The 24,871-nt window shown below is 40.5% G+C and overlaps 1 protein-coding gene across 1 annotated transcript; it reads right to left on the bottom strand.

The window, feature by feature from the left end:
- Positions 1-566: 566 nt before the first annotated feature.
- Positions 567-23,702, bottom strand: ldb1b (LIM-domain binding 1b). Its single transcript, XM_058046166.1, has 11 exons — positions 23,558-23,702; positions 10,871-10,973; positions 8,171-8,215; positions 7,889-7,964; positions 7,684-7,786; positions 6,376-6,548; positions 6,040-6,162; positions 5,861-5,944; positions 4,294-4,417; positions 4,060-4,208; positions 567-2,712 (listed from the first exon to the last, which is right to left on the bottom strand). Exons 1-11 carry the CDS (start codon positions 23,601-23,603, stop codon positions 2,482-2,484), a joined length of 1,257 nt encoding a protein of 418 aa, XP_057902149.1. The 5' UTR covers positions 23,604-23,702; the 3' UTR covers positions 567-2,481.
- Positions 23,703-24,871: the final 1,169 nt, after the last annotated feature.

Genomic DNA, 24,871 nt, shown 5'->3' with positions numbered 1-24,871 from the left:
CTTTATACAGCATTATGTGTCATCTAGCACATATTTATCTGTTTATATACAGCAGATCCCTAACTATTTGTGATTCTGCATTCACAGCACCATACATATGCCAAAGTTTGACCAAAGTTTTTGGTCAAAATTATTTTTTTGTTTGCTCTAAAATTTGTTAATGCAGAAAACAAATCTCATTCACTATAATCATTAATAATTGACAAATAAGTGATAATACAGGTCTAATGTACAGCATAATTACACTGTTTATATTTCTAATGACCAATTATGTTTTTGGGGTGTTGGTGCGCCGTGTCGTACTCCTTTATTTACAGTGAAAGTTGTCTACAAACTTTATTAACGCTACTCCTCACACATCTTTGTTACTGAACACTGGACATTAACTATTAGTAATTGCTATGACGGAGAAAGGGCAGGTTTAAGTTTGGCTTCTTCCCACTGCTTTTCAAACATGTTAACTTGTGTAACTGTAAATAAGATGTACGTCAGTGCACTAAACTAATAGTATATTGTATAATATTTATGTCTACAGTACAGCTTTTACAGACTTGAGAAACAATGTCTTAAAGTGAAAATGTATCTTTTTTTATTGGTACCATACATTAATTAGCAAGGGCAGAAACTAACCAAAAAATAAAAATAAAAATAGATATCAAACAATGACTCTACAGGGTTTGCGGAAGGTACAACTCACCATTCAAACTCAATTTTAAATGTGAACTTTTAAACAAAATAGAAATGTACAAAGAGTCAGAAAATTCCATGTCACTTGTGATCATGACGTATCCCAGCGGGGCTAAACCCAAAACAGCAGGACTGCTTGATGAACTCTGACCTTTCAGCCATAAACCCAATTGACAGACTCCACTGCGACCAAATACATTTGAGTGGATCGGTTTTGGAAAAAGTTTGGGTGGCTGTCACTCATGAAAAATGTGACGTTATCTTGAAAATAATTGACAAAAACATTTTTCAAGCCAGTGATTAGTGTGAAAGTTGGTGGTAAAAAAAAAAGATTAGGTTTAAAGTAGCAATACGTAAATTTGTGGCAAATGTAGCGGTGGGGGAAAAAATATATGCAGACATGAAAGTGAATTTCTGACATTTTCTAAATAAATACAGAAGACAAATGAGACAGACACAGGAAAACCTCCTATGGTGCCATTGTACCCCCACGTTTTGGTAATTTCAATTTACACTACCCTTTAAAAATACAAAAAAAAGAGGAAGATAGAGCCGGGAGGGGAAGATAGAGGGTCCAAGTTCTTTTTCCTCATTTTTCCTATTTTTGTTTCTTTACATTAGATCGGGATGGCTTTAGGTATATCTAAGTAAGAATACATCTTATTACAGTCAGACAGAACTTTGCTACTACCTTAAATATACAAGCACAAATACACAAAATTTCAAAAAAGGAACAGAAAGACAAAATAAAACATCCACACTAAATAATTTTTCTTTTATAAACACAAAAGTTAAAAACAATATATTTTAGGGGAAGAATAAAAGTCCTGTGTTGCTCCTTGGTCTGTAGCTTTTCAGTATAGGTTAAAAAAAAAAAGTAACAAATGAAATTAAGATGTTTAATACAAATTAAAAAAACATTCTAGGGAAATATATACTGTATAAAACCTCTTAAAATGTGTAAGTGTGTATGTTGATGTAGGTATGTTCTCTGCTGAAGAGAACTGCTTACACTGTCGTTTACTCAGAGATGGCTCGTGCACCGAGGGACTCAAACGCCTTCCGTTAGTGGTGCGTGCGTGCGGGCACACACGTGAGTGTGTTTAGCGCGAGTAGACCCAGACATGAGTGGAAAAAAAACTCTGATCATTTTCAACGATTCTAAATTCTGGTTTGCTTCATTTGACCAAGCCATAGACGTGTTTGGGTTGCTACTTTCTCTACGGTCACCCTTTGCTCGAGCGCACACACACACACACACACATACACAAGCGCACACAAATTACCAAAGTTTTCTAGTGACTTGATTCATCAGAGCAGCCAAGAATAGAGAGTCGCTTTAGAGGCTGGGTGGACAAGCTGTCCCTAAGCAACTTGCCACTGGAGCCGAGCCACATTGCTTGCTATGTCGCGTTGTGGAGTTTAGCCTGGCTTGTTTAGGGTGCACACTTCTCGCCTGGATTCAATTCCTACGTCTTCATCTTAATTGCCAAGTCACTTAGGAGACAGGACATTTTGAGTGTGAAACACAGGAAAAGACCAGACGGCGGCCACAGTGCCTTTAACTCGGGGAAGCCCTGTGATACTTCCTGTGGATCCGTGGAGCTGGCAGGAGGTCAAACTGATCTCCGTCAGGCGACGTGTGTTTGAAGAGTCTGAGCTCTGAATGCATGTCGGGGGCTGGTGAGCAAGCTGTTACTCTCATGACTTTTGGCTTGGGGGTCGGAGGGTGGGAGGAAAATGGAGCGAGGGATCTGTGGTGCGGAGTGTGGGCGCCCCCCCCCCCCCCCGACTCTATTGCGATGCCTGCGAGGTGGGGTTGTCGCTCTTGCTCTCCTGGCTGGAGGGCGCTTTGTTGTTCCACGGCGAGTTGGATCCCAAAGCTGGGGAGTTGTTGAAGCTGTCCTCGTCGTCGATGCCGTTGGCCGCGTCAAACTGCGTGTTCTCCAGCCGCGTGATCAAACGCTCGTCCTCGTCGCCAAACTCCCCTCCCATCAGCGTGGGCTCTCCCACCACCATCACATCCTGCGGAGGCCAGACGTGTTAAGGGTAGCAAGAGGTACTTCATTCGCTCCCCAATAATACACGACATACTCTACAGTCAAGAAGACTTAATTACTAAATAAGTTACTAAACCTAAATAATGAAAAAAAATTGTGACCGCCGTTAACGTGTTGTTTTTGACAGCCCTAAAAAAACATATGTTGATATTTTTAAAAGAAGATTAAAGACGCACCTTTTTAATCAGGCTTTTAACTAATATTGTTAAGCTTTTATTATGTTTTCATCCTTTTAGTCCTATTTTTCTTATTCTTCACCTTTTAACTCCAGTGTTTGTTTTTATCTTGTTAGTCCTATTTTATGCTCTTAATCTTCAGTTTTTAACTCCAGTGTTATGTTTTATCTTTTAGTCCTATTTTATGGTCTTAGTCTTTAGCTTCTAACTCCAGTGTTTCCTCAGGGGGGTCCTCCACACTGGGGGCTGTTTGGGTATGCTGAGGGGGTGCCATCCTTGGGTCCCTTCGACACGGCCGGCTGGGGGGTTCCTCCCTTTAATGTGAGGGTCCGCCCGTCTAACGGAGTCGGAGGGCCCGGGTGCTGGTCCTCCGATGGCACGGCCTGCAGCTTCTTCCAGTGTGGACGGCCCCAAAGGTGGCGTTTCCTTGTTCCTCAGTACCATGCCATGTCTCCCTACTGTGGGTGATTGTGTGCTTGCGTGTGTGTGTGTGTGTGTGTGTGTGTGGGGGTCTAGTATGGAGGGTGGGAAGGAGGGGCTTTCTTTTTTCTTCATTGTTTTCCTTTTTAATTGTGATAATTGTTTTAATTCTGGAAAGCACTTTGTGTTGCATCTCCTTGCAGGAAAAGTGCTCTACAAATAAAGTTGATTGATTGATTGATATACAAATAAAGTGGCCACCCCATTGACTTTTCATTATGAGCCTCTCAGTAGAAAAAGTTCGAACACCCCGATGCAGAATGACTAATCTAGCAACTTTTTTGGAGCTCTTAGCACGAAAGCCTGTAACGCTCGTCAATTAGCTGCTGCTGCTTCTTTGGATCACCACCTCAAAATACATTCACAGGCAGCTATGTCTTGCTTGTGACATAAAAAAGTTAATTTGTATTAATTAATGTATAAGAGCACTACAAGCCATATTTGTTGTGCTCTTTTGGTTTTGCTCACAGTGGTCATTAAACCCGATGCACCAATAGCCAATTATGCAAATTAGACAATGGCATCATCTAGATCCGCCACCACACACACTGCATCACCACTAGATTGCGATCCTATATGTGAAACTCATCATTCATTGGAATCAAAGTTATTGTAGTACTAATAGTACACACAAATGATTACACTGATGTACTTACTGGAACCTGGCTGGACAGTGGGAATCCACTGCCGGGACTCTTCTTTTTGTTATTATTGTTGTTATTAGTTCCTCCTCCTCCGCTAATGGTGCTGCCACCTGACATCTTACGCTTCCGTCGCTTGCTTGGCGCCTGTCTCGATGGTTCGGCTACAGGAAGGAGACGGAGGAAGAGTTATGTGGGAATTGTGTCGTGTTTGTATGCACAATGTTTCCGTGCTTGCTGGCCACCTACCTGGCGGTGCCACCATCCGTTGCCATTTCTGGAAGAGGCAGGTCTTGAGGCAGTCTCTGGGGCTGAGGCTGTACGTCTTGTGTCGGGACATCAGCTCTTGCATCGGCTCCAGAATCACACAAAGCTGGAGCAGAGATCAAACGTCTGTTTAGAGATTATCAAAAGGTCCTATTTTCAAAGATAACAAATAACCTCCTACAGTTTGAGGAGAGGGCACAAGTTAATTTCACTACTTGGCAGCAACCAGCAGAGGGTGTAGACCAGGGGTGCTCACACTTTTTCAGCATGCGAGCTACTTTTAAAATGACCGAGTCAAAATGATCTACCCACTACAAAAATGCAAAACATCTATTTATTTTCAAATGTATTGAGGATTATTTGTACGTACAATGTATGTTGATGTACCTTACATAACCAAATGAGCCAATATTGCAAAACACACATAATTAACTATTAACATTTTTTGTAATTACCTGAGTTTACTTTGATGACTTGCACTGAATTGAACCAGCCAGGGATGCATAGTCCGGACAGTAGCTGCTGATAGCCAGCCTCAAGCACACTTCCAAATGTTTATCAGTCATGGATAATATCCGTATCATAATATCCGTATAATATTCCATATCCGTATGGAAGTGATATGTTTTTTGCCTTTTTACTTGGTCCAGTTTTTGCCTTTTTACTTGGTCCAGCTCCTTCACTCATTTTAGTGACCATAAACTTTAGCGAGGGCTTTAAAATCTCGCAATTCGCCGACTAGCTTAGCACTTTGCATCGTTGTTTACGCATGAGCGGTGACCTAAAGGTCAAAATTCAGTTGTCATCTGACTGGTTGTCCTGTATGTCAATCAAGTAACGGGGATGGATGATAGGCTGACATCGTAAGTTCTGCTGCACTTAGAGACGTTGTTTGATTTGATTGGTCGCCCGAAGGGCAACATTCAGTTGTCATCTGAATGGCTGCCCTGTATATCAATCAAGTGACGGCATTGATGCTAGGATGATATTTTTTTAATGTCACGCCGCGATCGACCAGTACCACCTCCGCGATCGACCGGTAGATCGCGATCGATTTAATGAGCACCCCTGGTGTAGACACTTCAGCCCAAACTCCCAAAAGGACTTTAGTATCCAATTGTCAATTACTGTAATGTTCTACAGGTGTACATTCCAATTAATTCAGCCAGATGGTAATTCATGTATTTGTATAATAAACATCTGTATTTCAAAAATGTTCAATACATATTATACACAAACAGGATACAAAGTGTCTGACATGCCTATTATCCAGGTGGAGCCATTCTGCCAGTGGCAGCTTTTCTAGTGCTGTTAATTTATATAAAAGGTAAAAGTGCATTATAAGCAAGACTATACACGGTCTGTGGTCATGTAACAGATGGTCCCGAGCAACGTCAAATAGAGTATGTAAGACAACTTTGCTGAAAATATGCTTGTGGTACCATAATTTGTCATTTCTCGTCTGGCAAGACAGAGTTAAATATACAATAAGCTTGGAGCAACCACAGAACATCAGGTGGCGTTCCAATGTTCTGTATATTTGACTTACTCGGAGGTAGTTTAGAGTAGAGTTTGACAAGCCACATCTTGTAATGTTTTTGGACAGCTGGTCCAGCATCTGTGGGTCCTGGGCCTGGGTGTCATCAGTGAGAAACAAAAATAAACAACAGATACATACCGCGACACAGAGATGATTAGTTTTATTTCAAACTAAAGCCATCCACTCACATGCATGGCCAGTATACTGCGAGGGATGAGTTCACGGTGTTGTCTGATGCTGAAGTGCCACGTTTTTATCCTCATCATGTCATCAAACATGAACTCCAAGTACAATCGTCCCTCCACACACACCTGGAAGAGTTCAGGGGATTGGGGTTAGGATGACCACATATGTGTACGTACTGCATCTCACCTAACTTGTTACTTTATTGATTCTTGATAATAGCCACTATTGTATAAGGACCAATAACTAGTACACTTAGCAATGTCCAGAAAGAAAACGTCTGTCAATTTGCAAGGTATGATTAATTCTTGACAGATTCTCTCTCACACACACACACTCACTTGTGTGAACATTGGCTTTCCATTTTGGGAGACCATGGTGCACTGATCACAGTCAAGGGAGACAAAGTTGTTGTGGAATGACTCCTTGGGATGTTTCAGCACGTAGTAGAGTTCAGTGGCACCACCCTCAAATATACTCCGGAAGTACCTTGGAATCAACGTACGACCAATCGCTTGAAATGAAATAAAAGGAAACAAACGGGTTAGCGTACAAAGATGCTTGATTATACGGCTGAATTGTGATTGAGTTAATACGGCCAGGGTTCCTACTAATTTGTCATTTAAAAATTCCGTAATTTCCAGACTTGGTAAATAGATGTGTATCATTAGAGCTGCAACAATTAATGAGCGAATTGATGATTAATCGATTTTGGTACAGTAATCCCTCATTTAGCGTGGTTACTTGGTTCCAGCACAGATCATGATAAATGAGGAGGATTCCTTATTTATAAATGGGAGATTTTCATAGAGAAAACATTATGGCCTTCTAAATACGATGTTTAACATTAGAGCCCTCTCAACATGAAATAGCATCCCCATAATCACCTTTAAACTTGTATGACCCAACATAGCAGACAAGATGTCACAAAATAAGGTCAACTACAAGTAGGGTTGTTCAATTCAATACTGACAATTCAAACCTGCAATAAAAGCCTGTTGCTCCGTCAAATATGCTGATTCTTTGACTAATAGGCCGAAACAACCACGACACATGATTTAAGAATACATATTTTTTAAACCCTGACAGACTGAAGCCGCAAAATTTAAAGCACAAAGTGGCAAAGGGCAACTTTATTGGTATTCGACCAACCGTTTGCGTTTGGTTCATATTATTTCAGTCCGTCTAAGGCCTAACTGATTACTCAATTAATTAAAAACGACATGCTTCAGATTAATCAACTAAGAAAACAATCATTAGTGATAACCCTAGTATGTAAAGAAGTTCCAGTATTAATGATTTATTTTCATTATTCAGAATATGTCTGCCATTATGTCACCGTATAATATTTAGATTAGACGATTATCGCTCATACAAAGGCTTAGAGGAGGATAAGAGCAGAGGACTGGTCGTTCAATCTTCCCAAATGTTTACCGGGATGCATCGCTGACTGTGTGTTCTCACACAAACATCTTAGCGGCCTTAGCAAGCACTAATCCATCTATTTTTTCATAAATTAGTTAACACAACAGCGGTACCAGTCTTAGAAATATGAATAGTTTCCCTACATTTCCAGACCTGAACATTTATTTAAAAAAAATATATAATTCCATACTTTGGTAGGAACCCTGTATGGCATTATTTCTTACTATAGCGCTTGGGCCCATCCTCCAGACAGAAAGTAATGGTCAACATGGCGTCATCTTCAAAAAACTCTGTAGTAAATGCATCCCACCAGAGGTTATCACACTCCTGGAGTTTGGAGAAGAGACAAATATGATGTTACCATATGCGCTTATTGTGTTAGGGTTAGGGTTAGGGTGTGAATGAGCAAGATAGAGACGGTTTACAAACCTCTGTCCAGTTCTGTAGCCGTTTGTTTAGTTCAAATATTCTGTAGTCTGTCTGGTTGCCATATGGTGTATGCCTCCTACACCATAAAACAGGAGGAGAAAACAAGAGGAGGAGGAGATCAGTTGAGAACAGTTGGCTCGTGGTAGTAAAACAGAAGGGAAATTCGGAGCTTTGCTACTTTCAGGGCTGTTTAACAACCTAATTTAGCCTGGTCAGACTTAATGCTCAATTGAATGCGAGATGAGGCCGCAACATTATCTATAGAGATTAATGTTCTCTTACCCAATGCCTGGTTCCAGGTATGTGGGAGGATACATTGGGGTTGGACTGGAGAAGCAACAAACAGAGATCCGTTTAATCACTTATTGTGCTACTAAACCACAACACAAGAAAGTGTCACAAATGGCATAGGACCTTGAATATGTAAAATACACACAACATGATTCCATCACACCGTTTTGCCTTACTTCACTGAACGAGCATCAAGAATGACCGTGGAATTGCCTTAGTAACACCTCATGTTTATTCTGTCTTTAACACAATTTCATGAAAACAAAGTCATACCTTTACTTTCAAACATTTTACCAATATAGTAGAGCTCCACGACAAATCACAGTTAGCATTTTGTTTAATGAGGTCTGTGATACAGGTCAACTCGATGCTATCTTCCAAACAGTTCCGCGGGCCACTTTTTGCCAACGAGCCTTCAGTTTGACATGCGTGCTTTAGATATCGATTAACAACAAATCTAGCGGCTTTTACCGATATTACAAGACACCAACTCCCATTTAAAAATGATGTTTGTGACATAAAAAAAGCAACAGAAGACGGTTCATTTGTATAACTAAACATATTTGACAATGACGTGATCCAGCTCCCCTCAACACCACCACCACAAAAGCACTCCACACCCATAAGGGAAACTAAAATCCCGTAATGGCGCACCACATTCGCGCTAAGTGACCAGCACTACAGTTTCAGGGCAGTGGTTTGGCACCGGGTTCTGGAAGAACCAACATGTATTGGTCAGTCCATTCACATTTACATATTTATCAACTTTTCTTACTTGAAGCAAGCCATGGTTCTCTCAGTCACATCTCGGGAAGTAAACTATTTAATTGACTCCTTTTGAGTGATGTCACTGCGTTTGCCATCACGCAACTGTAATAATTGAGGTTATTACGCCCAAAAATCTGTCACTGCAATCTGCCTGTGAGTATTACTACAGTAAACCTCGGATATATCGGATTCAATTGTTCCCACTGGTTTTGTCCAATATAAGCGAAATCCGTTATATGCGTATACCGGAAAATGTCTGTTTTACGCATATATTGGATTTATATCCGGTATATGCGTAAATGGGATTTTATCCGTTATAAAAAGGCACTTCCTTGACTATGTTTCCAATGTACCTGGACGCGCAGGCAACGCTGCAAACGCTGCAAATGACGTCGTATAGCGGCCTGTCACGACTTGGCGAATCGGAGCGCCACAATGCGGCCATCCGATATATGCGAGGGAAATTTAATGGAAATGCATTGGAACGGGACTGGAGATTTTGTCCGAAATAGGCGAAATCCGTTATATGCAATGAATTTTTATTGGAAATGCATTACAGAAAAATTGGTTCTTTTTTATCTGTCCGTTGTGAGCGAATTTCCGATATATCCGAGTCCGATATATCCGAGGTTTACTGTATATGTTAATATGATTATATTATAGTTTCCATTCACTTTAATTGGTCATGGGCTCGTAAAGAGGCATCACTGGGTCCCTATCTGGACCAGTCTGCTATTTTGTGATATCCTATAATATGCCTCTGATTTAAGCGCATTTTACACATCAACAAATACAGTAGGCCTACATAGTATTTATACAGTTTGTATGCTTACAAAACGTGCAGTTATACAACATCACATCTTCCATGGATATGCAAGGTCACCAATGCCGAATCACATACAGGCAGGGGACCTTCTGTATTAAAACTATACCAACAACATTGCACCAAAGGCTGAGTTTGTGCTGTGTCGAGAGTGGAATTACCACCCATATGAAATATTTCTCCCAGAGAAGTGATCATAGGTTGGCAAGGCTGCAGGATTTCCCTGATCCTGAGTGTTTCACACTTCACCGGCAGACCATTCTGCAGCATGCACTTCTTCTCCAGGGAGGTATCTGTTAACAGTCCACTTCCGTCAAACATCTTTAATCTGTCAAACCGAGGGATGGCTTTCAAGTCTTTACAGAAAGCATTAGCATGACTTCTGCGTCCCTCGTCAATGTGTCCTGTTGGACCCCTTCCAAGCACACATTGAGTATATATGGTGAATCCTAGGAGTCTGACCCTCATTAAAATAAGCTTGGAGCAACAGACTGAAAGGAGTGATATTAAGAACTACTGTTTATTGTACGATGTGGTGACAATGTTAATAATAAAAGCAAATTCAGACGACAGGATGGTCACAACACTACGGTCTAACAATATGCGAGAAAAGCAGTACACATTTCAGTCACAAAAACCTTCATAGCATCTCACATGAGCATTTTAGCTGATGATTTGTGGACCTATCAAGCATCAAGCAAACAGTACTTGAAGTTTACACAGATCATGACGATGACATTTTCCCAACCTAATATCTTATGAGACATCTGTTTCAGAACCCACTAGGACAAATCTAAATGAGCCCTGCAGTTTGGGGGATTCTGACTCAAATGGTGGCATCTGAAGCTAATGTATTTTTGTTGCCATTCACTCACTTTTACGTGCAGGCACAGGCACAGAAAAATACCAATTAGGGCAGGATTAATCCGATCAATATGCTTGCATAGACCCAGGAGTTCACAACATTTAGCAAGAGCTTATACCATCTCCCAAAGCAGGAGAACAATGTTAATCCCAGCAAGCAAAGTTCACACGTATGCTAGCAAAGCTAACTGGTACAAAAAATTCCAAATCATAGAAATGAAGAATATAAAACTCACCCCACGTCTCTGTCCAGCATGGTGCCGGGATGGAAAGGGGGGAAAGTGCTACCGTTGGGAGGCTCCTTGGGGGAGTACAGCTTGAACGACTTGGAGGAACAGCCTGGATGAGAAAAAAAGACTGCAATTAGAAATAAAATTAAAAGGTAATTTCCATTTTTTTGTGTTTGAGGATGAGAGACTAATTTAAGGTGTTGCTTTTTTAGGCTTCTAATAACACATGGAAAACCCTGTTGATGTGGCACCTACTGTATATCAGTTCAGTGTGCATTTATTATACCACAATTACATTTGGACCACCACAGAAAAATGTGGTGCTCACTTTGTTTTTTGTTTTTTTTTTTAAACTCTGCTTCTGAACACACTTCATACACGCATGTACCAAGGACCAGCCCTAAGCACTGCTACCCAGTCAACCAAAAACCAAAAGCCCTGAGCTGCCAACCCACCGTCCAGCTCAGCTCTTAAGGTGTCGGGGAAGTATGGTTTACACAACATAAATATCAGACAACCACACCTGACTTGGTCCTACATTATAACACATCTGTTCATCAATATAGTGACATATTAAATGTACAGCGCACACGGAGCAACATAAACATTTTACTTCACTTGTGCACGTTATACGGCACACAAAACGCGTCCAGCGCTGCATGAAATGAAGCCAACACCCATAAAGACATAACCTCATGTTTGGCTGTAAATAGAGGGCTTACAGGAAACACTGGACATGAAATGTAGCATGAACCTAGAACCCAATCGAGGCTGTAAAGGGTTTTCCGTTGCTCCATCTTCTCAGTAACAAAGTCCACAGCTAACGCTCAAATACCCCCACAATGCTCACACAGCTCAACAACAAGTCTCTCACACGTCTCATCCCCCTGTATTACTCTAATTGGCCAGCTCTCTAAAGGCTATCCAAGCGGCGCAGTCTCCAGGTCATGACCCCGGCCGTTGCCATGGCGAGGCCCCGCCTCATAAATGACCCTGTCTTGTGACACAAAATAAACATATGATGGTGTATGTGCCAAAGAGATTTTCAAGCTTCAGAGATCAGCAGGTGTACATACTACATTTAATATAAAGAAAAATATATACATTTATATGCAAAGATTCCACTTTTTCTGTGTTTCAACTGTACCCGTCGGGGTAGCCACAGCGAGCCAACCGCATGACTTGATTTAGCGCCGTTTTTCCACCGGATGCCCTTCCTGACATCTCTCCCATTTATCCGGGGTACGACAGGCACCGGACATCTTCCATGACTGGTGTTACGGGTCCACTCTTAATACAAACCAACAGGAGGCCATCAAACCAAATGCCTCCTTCACTCACAGTGCAACTAAAATAACAAGTAACACATGTGGAACACAGAATGTACCACACGGTCTAATAGTCGTCTCTCGTCACTTTGTGCTATTAGTTTTTCAAAATACATAAACTAATGAATCAATCACTACAGCCTTGTCAAAAACATAAGCATGTATAAGTAAATGTTACGTATTTGTGCATTTTTAAACATAAAAAGTGGTCAATGAACTAAAATATAAATATATGGCATTTAAAGGGCACTTGTTTGATATGTAGTCACTAGGTGTCAGTAAGCTAACATCGATGAGACAATAGCCACTGCAGGAAATACCCAATGTGATGCTCCGGGTGAGTCTACACTATGTATTATTTAGGTCTTAAATGGCCTATTTTATGTACTTATCAGGTAATACGAGTGTAAGGCTGACTATAGGGGTGTTATTTCATGTCTAAAAGGCTCTAATGAAGTCAAACGCTGTGTATCCTATTATGAATTTTGCAAAAATTCACTTTCACGGTTGGGTCTGGAACCAATTTCCCGTGATAAAAAAGGGATGAGTGTACACATGCAAAACAGTACTATTTCATACATATTTACAGCAAAGCATGCTGAGTTAATGTGCATGCCTTTCGGGTTATAGGGTTGTATCGTTTTCCGTGTATATTATTATTATTGGTTGCACCGGGAGTTTGCACTGTGCGAGTGGAAATATCAAGCCGATTCCATGCATATCAGGAACACCTCGTCAGGCAAGCTGAAGTTTGTCGGTTTGCGTCTACTTTCTGTGCAACTCAAGCTCAAGTAGGGCAAATAAGGTGGGCTTTCTACCAGTAAACAGCTTAATTATAGTGATTACATGCACAAAATGGCGGATTTTCCGCAAATAATAATGCCCCACTGTACAAACAAGAAGAACAATGGACACTGTTGTGTGACTTCATTAAACAACTCGTGTGACGAAGGTGACACACAAGGGCTTGGCTGCAAGACGTGTGTTGTGTCAAGACTCAAAACAAGTTTCACAACTTCAAGCAAAAAAAAAAAAAAGAAACTATGCCCTCACTTAGTTGTACACAGGATCCAGCAGTAGTATGCACAGGCTGGGGGAGGAGGAAAAACAACACAAATGGAGTTGATAAATAAATAAATAATCGATGGTTATGTGTCCATTAGATGGTGAGAGCTCCATTAGCTCCTTTCCTCCCCTGTTAGCGGTTAATGACAGGCAGTCACAATCACATCAGCAGGATTCCACTTCCTCCATTGGGAATTTGCTCATTTCTGTCGAACATGCAGACTCTGTACTGTACAAACAACTCGTTTTCGAAGGTGCACGGTGTCTTTGCTCGAAACATGACGTCGCAAAGTCGAAAGTTAAAAAGCTAAATCTGCACATCTCAGACACAAACATACATACATACATAGCATCATAAAACATACTGTAGTCGCTTTGGCGGTGTACTTTAAGCTAGCACCGAAACACTAACACCATCATCAACTTTTCTTCAAAAACACAAGATGCTGTGAACATGGGGGTTTGTTTGAGTTAAAAGTTATTAAACGTTGCGCTGATATATATGGGTGTATTGTTCTAAATCCGTTCACGCACATTTTACGACGGGCTCTGGGGTTACAATGGCAATTAGAAAGGCACCAAGCGCGTAATGCTAACCACTAGCAGTTAGCTAGGCCGAAACATTAGCTTCACACATCTGGGGCAAAATATGTGTAACCACATATGAGAGAAGATTATGTCAAAACAAACTTTGCGTTAAGAGATACACAATATATATTTTTGCTTTGGTGTAAATAACACCGAGAAGAGGGCCAATACCGGCTAAGCTAAAATTAGCTCGCCCCGATAGCAGCTGGTACCAACAGCTAGCTAGTCTTGCTAGCGCCTTTGCGTTAAATCCCCTTTCAAAAAGAAGACCGCAAAATTAGCCAAATTAATCACAACTTCGTTCCTTTAGCCACAATTAAGCGTTGTATTGCCTACAGTGAACGAGGCGAAGAAGTGTGTAGCTGTGGGAAAAGGGAGCGTTTACCTGCGCTGAGGTCCAATGAGGAAGAAAAAGGAATGTTTACAGATCCGTGTGTGTACGCACCGTGCGTAAAGACGGATATGCCCGTTGAATGGACGCCTGGGCGCAGCGTAGCAACAACAACACGACCGACGCGATCGATCCGATTCTCCGGGAAGCAAAACGGCCCAAATAGCGGGGAGAGCGTCGGCTATGTTTTGTCCCGCATGAGGCCTTGTCAAAGGGCTGGAGCCTGTTGTGGGTTTACATACGGACCCCGATGAGCCCTTTGTTCACAGGAGGACATGAACAATAGCTCTAGGCCCTCCTCCTCCTACTCTTCCTCTTCCTCCTCCTCTCTCTCCGCAGTACATTTGCTCTTCTCTACCCTGACCGCCACCGCCAGCCGCCCCCCTCCTCCCTACTACTCCCCACCGATGCTCAGAAAGCTTGCCTGCTAAGCATTTTTCCCCCCTCTTTCACCCTCCTCATCCTCATCCCATGCCTTCCCTGCAAGTGACACAGATGACTATTTGGCCTATTGCAGTGGTGTCCAGAGTGCAGTCCTGGGGCCCTTCATGGCCAGAAGCTCTTTTATTTAATATACGGTAGCTATTGCTACATGAACACACATATTTGCCCATCTGCCCCACTCCTTGTTAAAGAGACGAGAGGAGTTTTAACATCACTTAAATATAGAATTAAAATATATAGCAATTCAGATATAGTTTCTATTCCACTCTTAACCTACATCAATCCATATAAACCCTAATGCTAAACCAGGGGTGGGCAAACTACGGCCCGGGGGCCACATCCGGCCCGCCAAGTGTTTGAATATGGCCCGCCTGTTCTTTCCAAAATATTTCATTGAAACTCAACGTACAACCTGGCATCATGGCTTGAGCCAACCTTTTGATGGTCGAAGTAGCTGTTTTATCGATTTCGTTATTTTGATTTGTGTTGTTTACAAAATGCTCCTGAAAAAAGGGACACGAGCACATAATAATAATAATTAAAATAATAATAATAATAATAATACATTCATTTTCTACCGCTTATCCTCACGAGGGTCACGGGGGTGCTGGAGCCTATCCCAGCTGTCTTGGGGCGAGAGGCGAGGTACACCCTGGACTGGTCGTAATAATAATAATAATAATAATACATTAATTTTTACCGCTTATCCTCACGAGGGTCGCGGGGGTGCTGGAGCCTATGCCAGTTGTCTTGGGGCGAGAGGCAGGGTACACCCTGGATTGGTCGTAATAATAATAATAATAATAATAATAATAATAATCATAATAATCATAATCATAATAATCATAATTCATTCATTTTCTACTGCTTATCCTCACGAGGGTCGCGGGGGTGCTGGAGCCTATCATAGCTGTCTTGGGGGAGAGGCGGGGTACACCCTGGACTGGTCGTAATAATAATAACAATAATAATAATAATGATTAATTTATAACGCACTTTACATCAAATAAATGATCTCAAAGTGCACATATAGCAGACTACATGACACTTTTACGTGTAAAATATGTGTAAAAATATATGTGTACAAATGGACTGTCACGTGTAAAATACTATACAGTCTGCCCCCCCGTCAATTTTATTAAATCAATGCGGCCCGCGAGTCAAAAAGTTTGCCCACCCCTGTTCTAAACCATAAATTAATAATTACTCAATTTTAATTACTCATGTTCTGTTAAAAAAGATTTAAAAATCATTTCTTATAATACCAACAAAAAAATCAAAATTTCCAAACAAACAAATTTTTTCAGGACAATGAGTGTAAGAGAAATACTGTAAATTCACAGAACCAAATGGAAGTGATCCTGTCTATCGGAGGAACCAGACAAGAAATACATAAAACGTAATATTTGACAGTATCACAGAGGAACCCATTTTTATAGCTAAGTTTCTAACACAGACTGAGAAAAATGTACCTTTTCATCCTCCCAACTCTCTTCTGGACATCCTGCTCATGTCTTTAAAGACAGATATCCCTCAGGTCTGGCGCCCTGAGCACATTTTTTACATTCAGTGCGTTTTAGAAGGATCAAAGGTCCTCTCCTTCATTTTCTCTGTCTGAACTCTCTGTAGAAATCTCTACACTCTACAAGAAGCAATGAAGTCTGTAAAATTAAATAATTAAAAATAAAAAAAATCACAAAATTTTTAACTATAATGATGAAAATGGTAATATTAATGATGATTATAATGATGGTAATAATGATAAAGATTATAACAACAATGATAATAATAATAATAATAATATTACAATGAAAATAATAACAGGGGAAACAAGACAGTGGCATGAACATGATTATATCCTGCAAAAAGGGGTAGGCATTTATAAGCTTTTGCTTCAGCCTACTCCTTTTGGGCTTGGGATCAGATAGTTGAATACAAATGTAAATAATGGAAAGTTATATTTTGATTGATGTAAGAAATGCACTGTAATGATTCACATATTTGCCCAAATAAAGGGAAAAAAAAAAAAAAAAACTTTCACATTCTGTAACACAAGAGTCTCACATTTTTACATTTCTAATTTTCTAAATGTTTGCATGACTGGAATTATTCCTGTCATCAAACAACAGAGACAATTATTTTCACAATGAGAGTCCTATACAAGGAAATTGAACAATCCTGGGGCAAATTTGATACATTTTCTACAAAAAAAAAAAAGATTATAACTGTGATTCTTAATGAAACAAAACTAGAACCAGAAGCACGGCATGTCTCACACACAAAGCATTAAGCCCTAAAGAAGAATTCCATGGCCTCTAAAGCTGCTTAAATCGCCTCAAAATATAATCAGATATTCAGATCACAGCCAGAAAGGCCTCACCCATATGGAAAAGGTTGGGATATAAAAAGAACAAGTCGTATTAAGTGTGCGTCTGTCATGTGAACCGCCAGCACAAACACAGACCTTATTTATGCATGCACACAGGGAATGAAAACATTGCATTTAATACAAGATCATGAAGAAAAATGAAGCCGTCTTTGTGAGAGTACTCTGCAAACTCCAAATAAGATCAGCCCATGCGGACTGGCAATGTTACGGTGACATTATTTGCACCTATATTGGTCTGGAATACACTCATTCAAGTTCAAATACTTGACGACTTCAAGAATTCAAATGAGTTTCGATACTTGGAGGATAATCATGACCTGAAACGACTTTTTTTTTAAAATCTTCGTTTTGTGTTGCAGCCCAAAGTCATGCCCTCTGGAATATTACTATACTATCTATTTAAACCAAAAAATAACCTAAAGTCATGCCAGTGGCTCTTTAGCACTGAGATGAATACCGCTGAGACGGTACAGCTGTACAATCTGGGATTTGTGCATATTTTAAGACACATTTTGCTATAGGAAATACGCTAGATCTCTGCTTTTCTTGGGGGGTTACCTTCCGGGACCACCAGCAAATATGTTCAGAAACATTTCCATGTTTGACACATGGCTCGCTACACCCCTTCCAAACCCTCATTTGTGTTCCACTTTGATTGTGGAGTAACATTTGGATTAACATTTGCAATGAAAGTGATTGAAGTGATTTAAGTTGCCTGGGTGTATGGGGCGTGGTCACGTGGTCACGTGGTCACAGGTGGGTGTGCGTGCTTACGCACATGGAAGCCATAAATGGCGCACACTCGCTTGTGCAGGGGGTAGGAAAGAGAAAAGGCAGGTAGCCGTAATTTTTTTGACCGTTTTGGCACAAGTTTTGTAAACATTACACCGTTTCTTCCCGTTCCTTCCACTGCTATTCTGCCATTTCACCTTCAAAGTGTCTGCTATCCCGGTATGGTCTCATCATTATTGAAACTCAACATCACAATACACCTGCGTCACGCCGAGTCTGTGTTCAAGCGTCGTCGTCAAGACGCAGCAACCATGCCAACCCTCTCCACGGTAAAGGTAAAGGTAAAGGTAAAGGTAAAGGAGGCCACAACAGGGATCGTTCAGGTTTTTTGTAAGGTACAGCAAAAGGAAAAAAACCGAGGAACCTCACAAAAGTGTAAAAACTCTTACTTTCTTACCCATGAAAAATGAAATAAGATGTTGAGGGTGGAACAAATGGCAAAAAAGAATAAATTCCACATTTGTAAATTAATTCATAATCTCAAATGCTATTTTTCGAAATATTTTTGGACATTTTTTTAAACTGTTCACGCTTTTGCAAGGATGTAAAATTATTTGAAATACTTATTTTCATGTTCCTGCACAGGCTTTGTGACCCTTTACAACATTTCAGGTTGCATTTCCATAAGTTCTCCTATAAATTTATTAAAAATGTAATTTTGGTTGGTAATCATGAGACTGTGTGTGCCTGTAAATTTCAGCAAAATATCAGTCCCCGACTAAAAAAGGGAAGGGCCGTGCTCTTATAAAATCCACTTCAAACACTATTGTGGAGTTGCATCATCACCTCTTTGTGCCTCTTGTGCAAAAAACATTCATATAAATACATCTTTGGGAGTGTGTGGTGAGGTTGAAAAAACATCTAAATACGTCTTTGGTATGTGAATGAGTTAAGGATGAGGATTATTGAATGCTAATGAATACCGGAGGGGTCATGGATTCTGTGCGCTGTCACAAGGAGTTCTGGGACGAGAAGGCTATCCTTCCAGGCTAGCCTATAATGTTTATATGACTGTATTTTGTTTGTCCTTCGTGTGTTTTGTGGACAGTATGAGTGCCTTAGGTGGTAATTTAGGTATAAATTTGTGACTTACACTAAAACATATTAGCGCCTTTAGCCTGCCACTATTTTTGGCCATGACTGTACATCCCAGTCTAGGATCTGACCTTGGCCATAAACAGAGCAAAGTCTCTAATGTATGCTGAGTGATACTTGAACCTAAAAACGAGACCCGATTAATCCAATTGATGTGATGATAATCGGCGCATCAACAAAGCTGAGAGAAGCCACAACAAAGCAGTCAGGCGCCATCATTTCTTCATCACGTGACGCGCTGCTGAATCAGGTGTGCGGCGGACCAGAAGGAAAAGGTAGAACAGTAATCAGCAGTAGAACATAAGTACATTTCAGCAAAATATCAGTCCCCGATTAAAAAAGGGAGGCCGTGCTCTTATAAAATCCACTTCAAACACTATTGTGGAGTTGCATCATCACCTCTTTGTGCCTCTTCCGCAAAAAACATATGTATAAATACATACTTGGGAGTGTGTGGTCAGGTCGAAAAAACATCTAAATACGTCTTTGGTATGTGAATGAGTTAAGGATGAGGATTATTGAATGCTAATGAATACCAGAGGGTTTTTTTTTTGTAAGAGAGGCACAAATGATGCAACTCCACAATAGAGAACATGTTTGGTGTAGTTTTAAGCCAACAAAAAAAACAACAACAAAGTGGCAGAAGTTAATTTTATAAGACCTTGACCTGCATCTTTCCCATTGAAATACATGCTCCGCAGCAACCAGCTCTGCAAGACTACATTGGTATAACTCAGAGGTAGGGAACCTATGGCTCGGGAGCCAGGTAGGGCTCTTTTGATGACTGTATCTGGCTCTCAAGCATTTCTTACCACAATAAAAATGTATGTTTGCTAACATTTTAAAGTAAACATCACGGAAATGACTGTTAAAAATAATATTCAAAATCAACAACTTTCTTATGAATTTTAAGTCGTCCATCTATATTCTGCTGCAATACGGCCGACCATATCAATCTTTCCTGATGATATTTTCCAGGTCAAACACCAAAACTTGATTATTACTGGGTAATGCGGTCGTCTACCTCGGTCATTGAGATGTCAAAAAACATGTAAATGTAAACTTTCCTCCTTTAGTCAAATAGTCACCTAGCTAAAGCTGCAGAACCAAGCCTTCTGGTGAAGATGGCCAAAAGAATGAAATATACTGAATACGGTTCAAAACCATGCAGCAGCAGAAGTTGCATTAATGGCAGCAAGTATTTGATTTATTATTAGACACTGTGCTGCTCATGAAAGTATGCTGGCCACACCCCATTGGCGTGGGGTAGTGTGCCTGGTCTACGTAATTAGAGCCCATTATATCTAAAACTGTTGGTCTTACATAAAAATGCACACATTTTATTGCATTCAATGTTTAAAAAAATGTATATGGCTCTCACAGATACACATTTTAAAATATCTGGTCTTCATGGCTCTCTTAGCCAAAAAGGTTCCCGACCCCTGGTATAACTGGATGGCTAGCGCTCTCCGCTCTCATTCTGCCGACCCGGGGATGGACCAAGCGGGTTACGTAAGAAACCAAGCTCATTTGTCACGGCATTCCTTAATTACAGGGAAGTATGCATTAGTGGGTCCTAACGGTCCAGGCTGGATTAGACATTTTTAAGTACATTATACTCTGCTGTATACTGTGTTGCATACAACACATAACAATTATGTGCTATGAGGTGTTCAAAACATGGACTCCAAGTAGTCAGCAAGCCGACAACTAGCTTCCATTTATTCTTTAGTCTGCAACAGGACTCAAAACATCCTCCTCCAGGTTCAAAACCCAGATCTATATATGTACCGTGTATGTATTTTCCCGATTGTTGTCACAGATGATTGATGACAGGATGATACAACAGCTGAAATATGACGCTACCCAACATCCCAGAGACGGACATCCCTTTTACCGCGCTCCCCGACCCGTGGCAAAAAGATGCTGATGTTGAGTCTACGTATGTACAGTATATTTGTATCAAGAGAACCGCCACACAAAGCACAGGATGCTTCTGTCAGTCAGTCTCTATGGCAGCATACTGTATCCCCGTGTCTCGTACCGGGGGGGGGGTGGTGTACACACACGAGTACCTGCAGCGTGTGTTGTGGGTGATTTATGTGGATTTGCCTATCTTACACTTCTCCGGCCACAGTAGCCATGGTAACACAAGCAAGCTGTCACAACTGGAGAGAGGCTAAGAATCATCTATGGACACACAAGGGTTAATCCCCTGTGTGTGTGTGTGTGTGTGTGTTGTGAGCTTTGCCATTGAAATGTTACATGACTGGGTTAATCCACAGATCAAGTGTATGTGCTGGGTGATGGAGAGGAGGTGGGGGGTGGGAGGTGTGTCAGGATAAGGCTTTAAGGGCTTACACACACTGTCTCTTTCGCTATGAGGCACAGGGCAGGCCTTATCTTCAAGCAGCACCCTAACCAGCTACACACGTGTGTACACACACACACACACACACACACACACGTTCTGCTGCCTAACCTTCCCTGCAGTGAGCACCCTCACGCCAAATGACAGATATCTATGTACGCATGTATATAAGCACAACAGCACTTAAACAGGCAGTGTCGTATTTGTGTTTATTTGTCAGAGAGGATAAGTTTCTGCAATCAATAGCGTGCGTTCTGGCAAGAAGAAGGCAGTAAATGATGACTAATTGATGGCCTGACATGACAAGCCATATACAAACAGACATTTGCAGCAAAAGGAAAAAATAGAGGAGCCTCACAAAAGTGTAAAAACTCTTACTTTCTTACCCATGAAAAATGAAATAAGATGTTGAGAATGGAACAAATGGCAAAAAGGAATAAATTCCACATTTGCAAATTAATTCATAATCTCAAATGCTATTTTTCGAAATATTTTTGGACATTTTTTTAAACTCTTCACACGCTTTTGCAAGGATGTAAAATTATTTGAAATACTTATTTTCATGTTCCTGCACAGGCTTTGTGACCCTTTACAACAGGGGTCTCAAACACGCGGCCCGCGGGCCAAATGTGGCCCGCAGGACACTAGTTTGAGGCCCCCGCCTTGATATGAAAGTTTAATGTTAGTTTGATATGGATGCTGTATGGTATCATGTACCCAGAAAAAATTATTACGTTTGATTCATGTTCATGTTAAAGGTTAAATAACTGTTAATAGTTATCCTCCCTATCCGTGTGGAAGTGGTAAGTTTTTGGCTATTTAAGTTTTAAAGGAAATAACTTGAAGGCTACCGTTTAGGTCGCTAGCTCTCTAGTTTGCGAGTTAGCATGTGTCTCAAGACCCTGCAGTTGCGCAATATGTTGTAAATAAAAAGAGTATAAATGTGACTATAGTCGTGTTTTGTCATGTCTACAGGGCTCTAATAATGCTTTGTTATTTTTTTATGAAAAAAATAATTTGTCTACCCACCAACTATATGTGGTTTCTTAAGTTTTTATTATTTGCCCTTTTATTATTATTATGATATTTATTACTGATTGGTTGATTTTCTTTATTCTTGAGTTGTTTATTTATTTTTCATCTTATTTTGTGCATAAAAATAAAAATGAAGATATTTGAGAACAGTGGAACGTTTTATCAGAGCTTTTATTGTAGAAAATCGGAACCAAAGCACTGAAAAAGTTTGTATATTTTTCTGTTTTTAATAAATGCGTTTTTTGGTTTTTTTTTGGAAAACCTGATGCGGCCCAGCCTCGCCCAGACCCTAGCTCCAGTGGCCCCCAGGTAGATTGAGTTTGAGACCCCTGCTTTACAACATTTCAGGTTGCATTTCCATAAGTTCTCCCATAAATTTATTAAAAATGTAATTTTGGTTGGTAAACATGAGACTGTGTGTGCCTGCAGAGCTACACGTGGCTTATTTGTTCACTTTTTGGACTTCAATATGTTGCCCCTTTCTTTAATCAGCAGTAGAACATAAGTAAATTTCAGCAAAATATCAGTCCCTGACTAAAAAAGGGAGGCCGTGCTCTTATAAAATCCACTTCAAACGCTATTGTGGAGTTACATCATCACCTCTTTGTGCGTCTTGCGCAAAAAACATACATATAAATACATATTTGGGAGTGTGTGGTCAGGTTGAAAAAACATCTAAATACGTTTTTGGTATGTGAATGAGTTAAGGATGAGGATTATTGAATGCTAATGAATACCAGAGGGGTCATGGATTCTGTGCGCTGTCACAAGGAGTTCTGGGAGAAGAAGGCTATCCTTCCAGACTAGCCTATAATGTTTATATGACTGTATTTCGTTTGTCCTTCATGTGTTTTGTAGACAGTATGAGTGCCTTAGGTGGTAATTTAGGTATAAATTTGTGACTTACACTAAAACATATTAGCGCCTTTAGCCTGCCACTATTTTTGGCCATGACTGTACATCCCAGTCTAGGATCTGACCTCGGTCATAAACAGAGCAAAGTCTCTAATGTATGCTGAGTGATACTTGAACCTAAAAGCGAGACCCGATTAATCCAATTGATGTGATGATAATCGGCGCATCAACAAAGCTGAGAGAAGCCACAACAAAGCAGTCAGGCGCCATCATTTCTTCATCACGTGACGCGCTGCTGAATCAGGTGTGCGGCGGGCCAGAAGGAAAAGGTCAATCTTACCTCCCTGGGTTTCTGGCTGTTCAGACATGGCCATTTTGTCACCCATAAACACACCGTGACTACTCGACACTGCTCCAGCTCTATGAGCGTGTCTTCATGCCTCTCCCCTCCTCTGTGATATCTCCAGTGTCCAGACTATCAGCTCAGAGGCACTGGGGTGGTGAGGAGGGAAGGGAAGGGGGCGGGGGGGGGGGGGGTCGCCACTTCCACTCACTAGTCAACAGGAAACCGAACGTCTGCCTCAGTTCTGATAACATCCTTCTCACTGGCCCTCCCCGACCAACAGCTGACGGATCCAAATGGTTGCATTACGAGGGCATGATTTCCTGTATTTGTAACATTTGCAGACAAAGCTTTGTGTTATTAGCTATTAGCGTCAACATGTCAGCTTCTTGTCTTTACATCTTGTCCTTTTGCTCTATTTATTCCCATTTTGTAGTTTATTGGTGTTAATTTTATTCTATGTGCCCCAAATGGCCCTCCGACCTCACTTTGGACACCATTTTCCTGAAACATTAGGGGTGGTCATGTCGATTTAAGTCTAAATTAAATTGATTTATGATTTATTTTCACAAATACAGGATACTTTATATGAGTGGCCATAAACACGCTTTTATTTTCTATGTGCATTCTAAAGATAAAAAAACAGATAAAAAGATGGAACAAAGTGATACAAAGGAAACACTTATCCCGCCAATAAAGCCTTGAAAAAGACTCCAACAACGCTCCATTTGCATATTAAACAAGCTACAACTACATTATTATTATTATGCCGATCGAATTATACATTACTGGCGTATTGACAATATGTCACAACACACCGGCTAGCTATTAGCTTCTCCACACACTCCCAACACCTCGGGCGACTACCGAAGGATATAACGCTATAGGGTCTCATCATTTTTTCCAAGATGGTACATAAAATGTTATTGTTTTATTTTTTGGTTTGTTTGCCTAAAATATGTCCTGTGCTTTATTCCTTATTGTCATCATGAGGCAAAAATCACAAATTATATTCCAATAAATCCAATAAATATTTGGAGTTGGATCAATACCAAAATTGGCAGTACCCTTCAAAGCTTGAGATGAAATTCCTAGATTTTTTTTATTTACTCAAAAAGCATACAAACAATCACAAATGCCTTTTTTTTCCAAAAGTTCAGTTAATTATGTATTAAATTGAGTATTTTTCTTAATATTCGTTTACATTTTAAATTGTGATATTAGCCCTTATTTAGCCATTATACATACTAAGGAAAGCTTTATGCAAATGAGCATGTCTGTGATGCTGCAGATAGCATCACTCTGCTTCAG

Source organism: Doryrhamphus excisus, chromosome 1, assembly GCF_030265055.1.
Source record: "Doryrhamphus excisus isolate RoL2022-K1 chromosome 1, RoL_Dexc_1.0, whole genome shotgun sequence".
Taxonomy (NCBI): Eukaryota; Metazoa; Chordata; class Actinopteri; order Syngnathiformes; family Syngnathidae; genus Doryrhamphus; species Doryrhamphus excisus.
The sequence above is the reverse complement of the archived record's forward strand: the minus strand, read 5'-3'. Positions and strand labels throughout refer to the sequence as shown.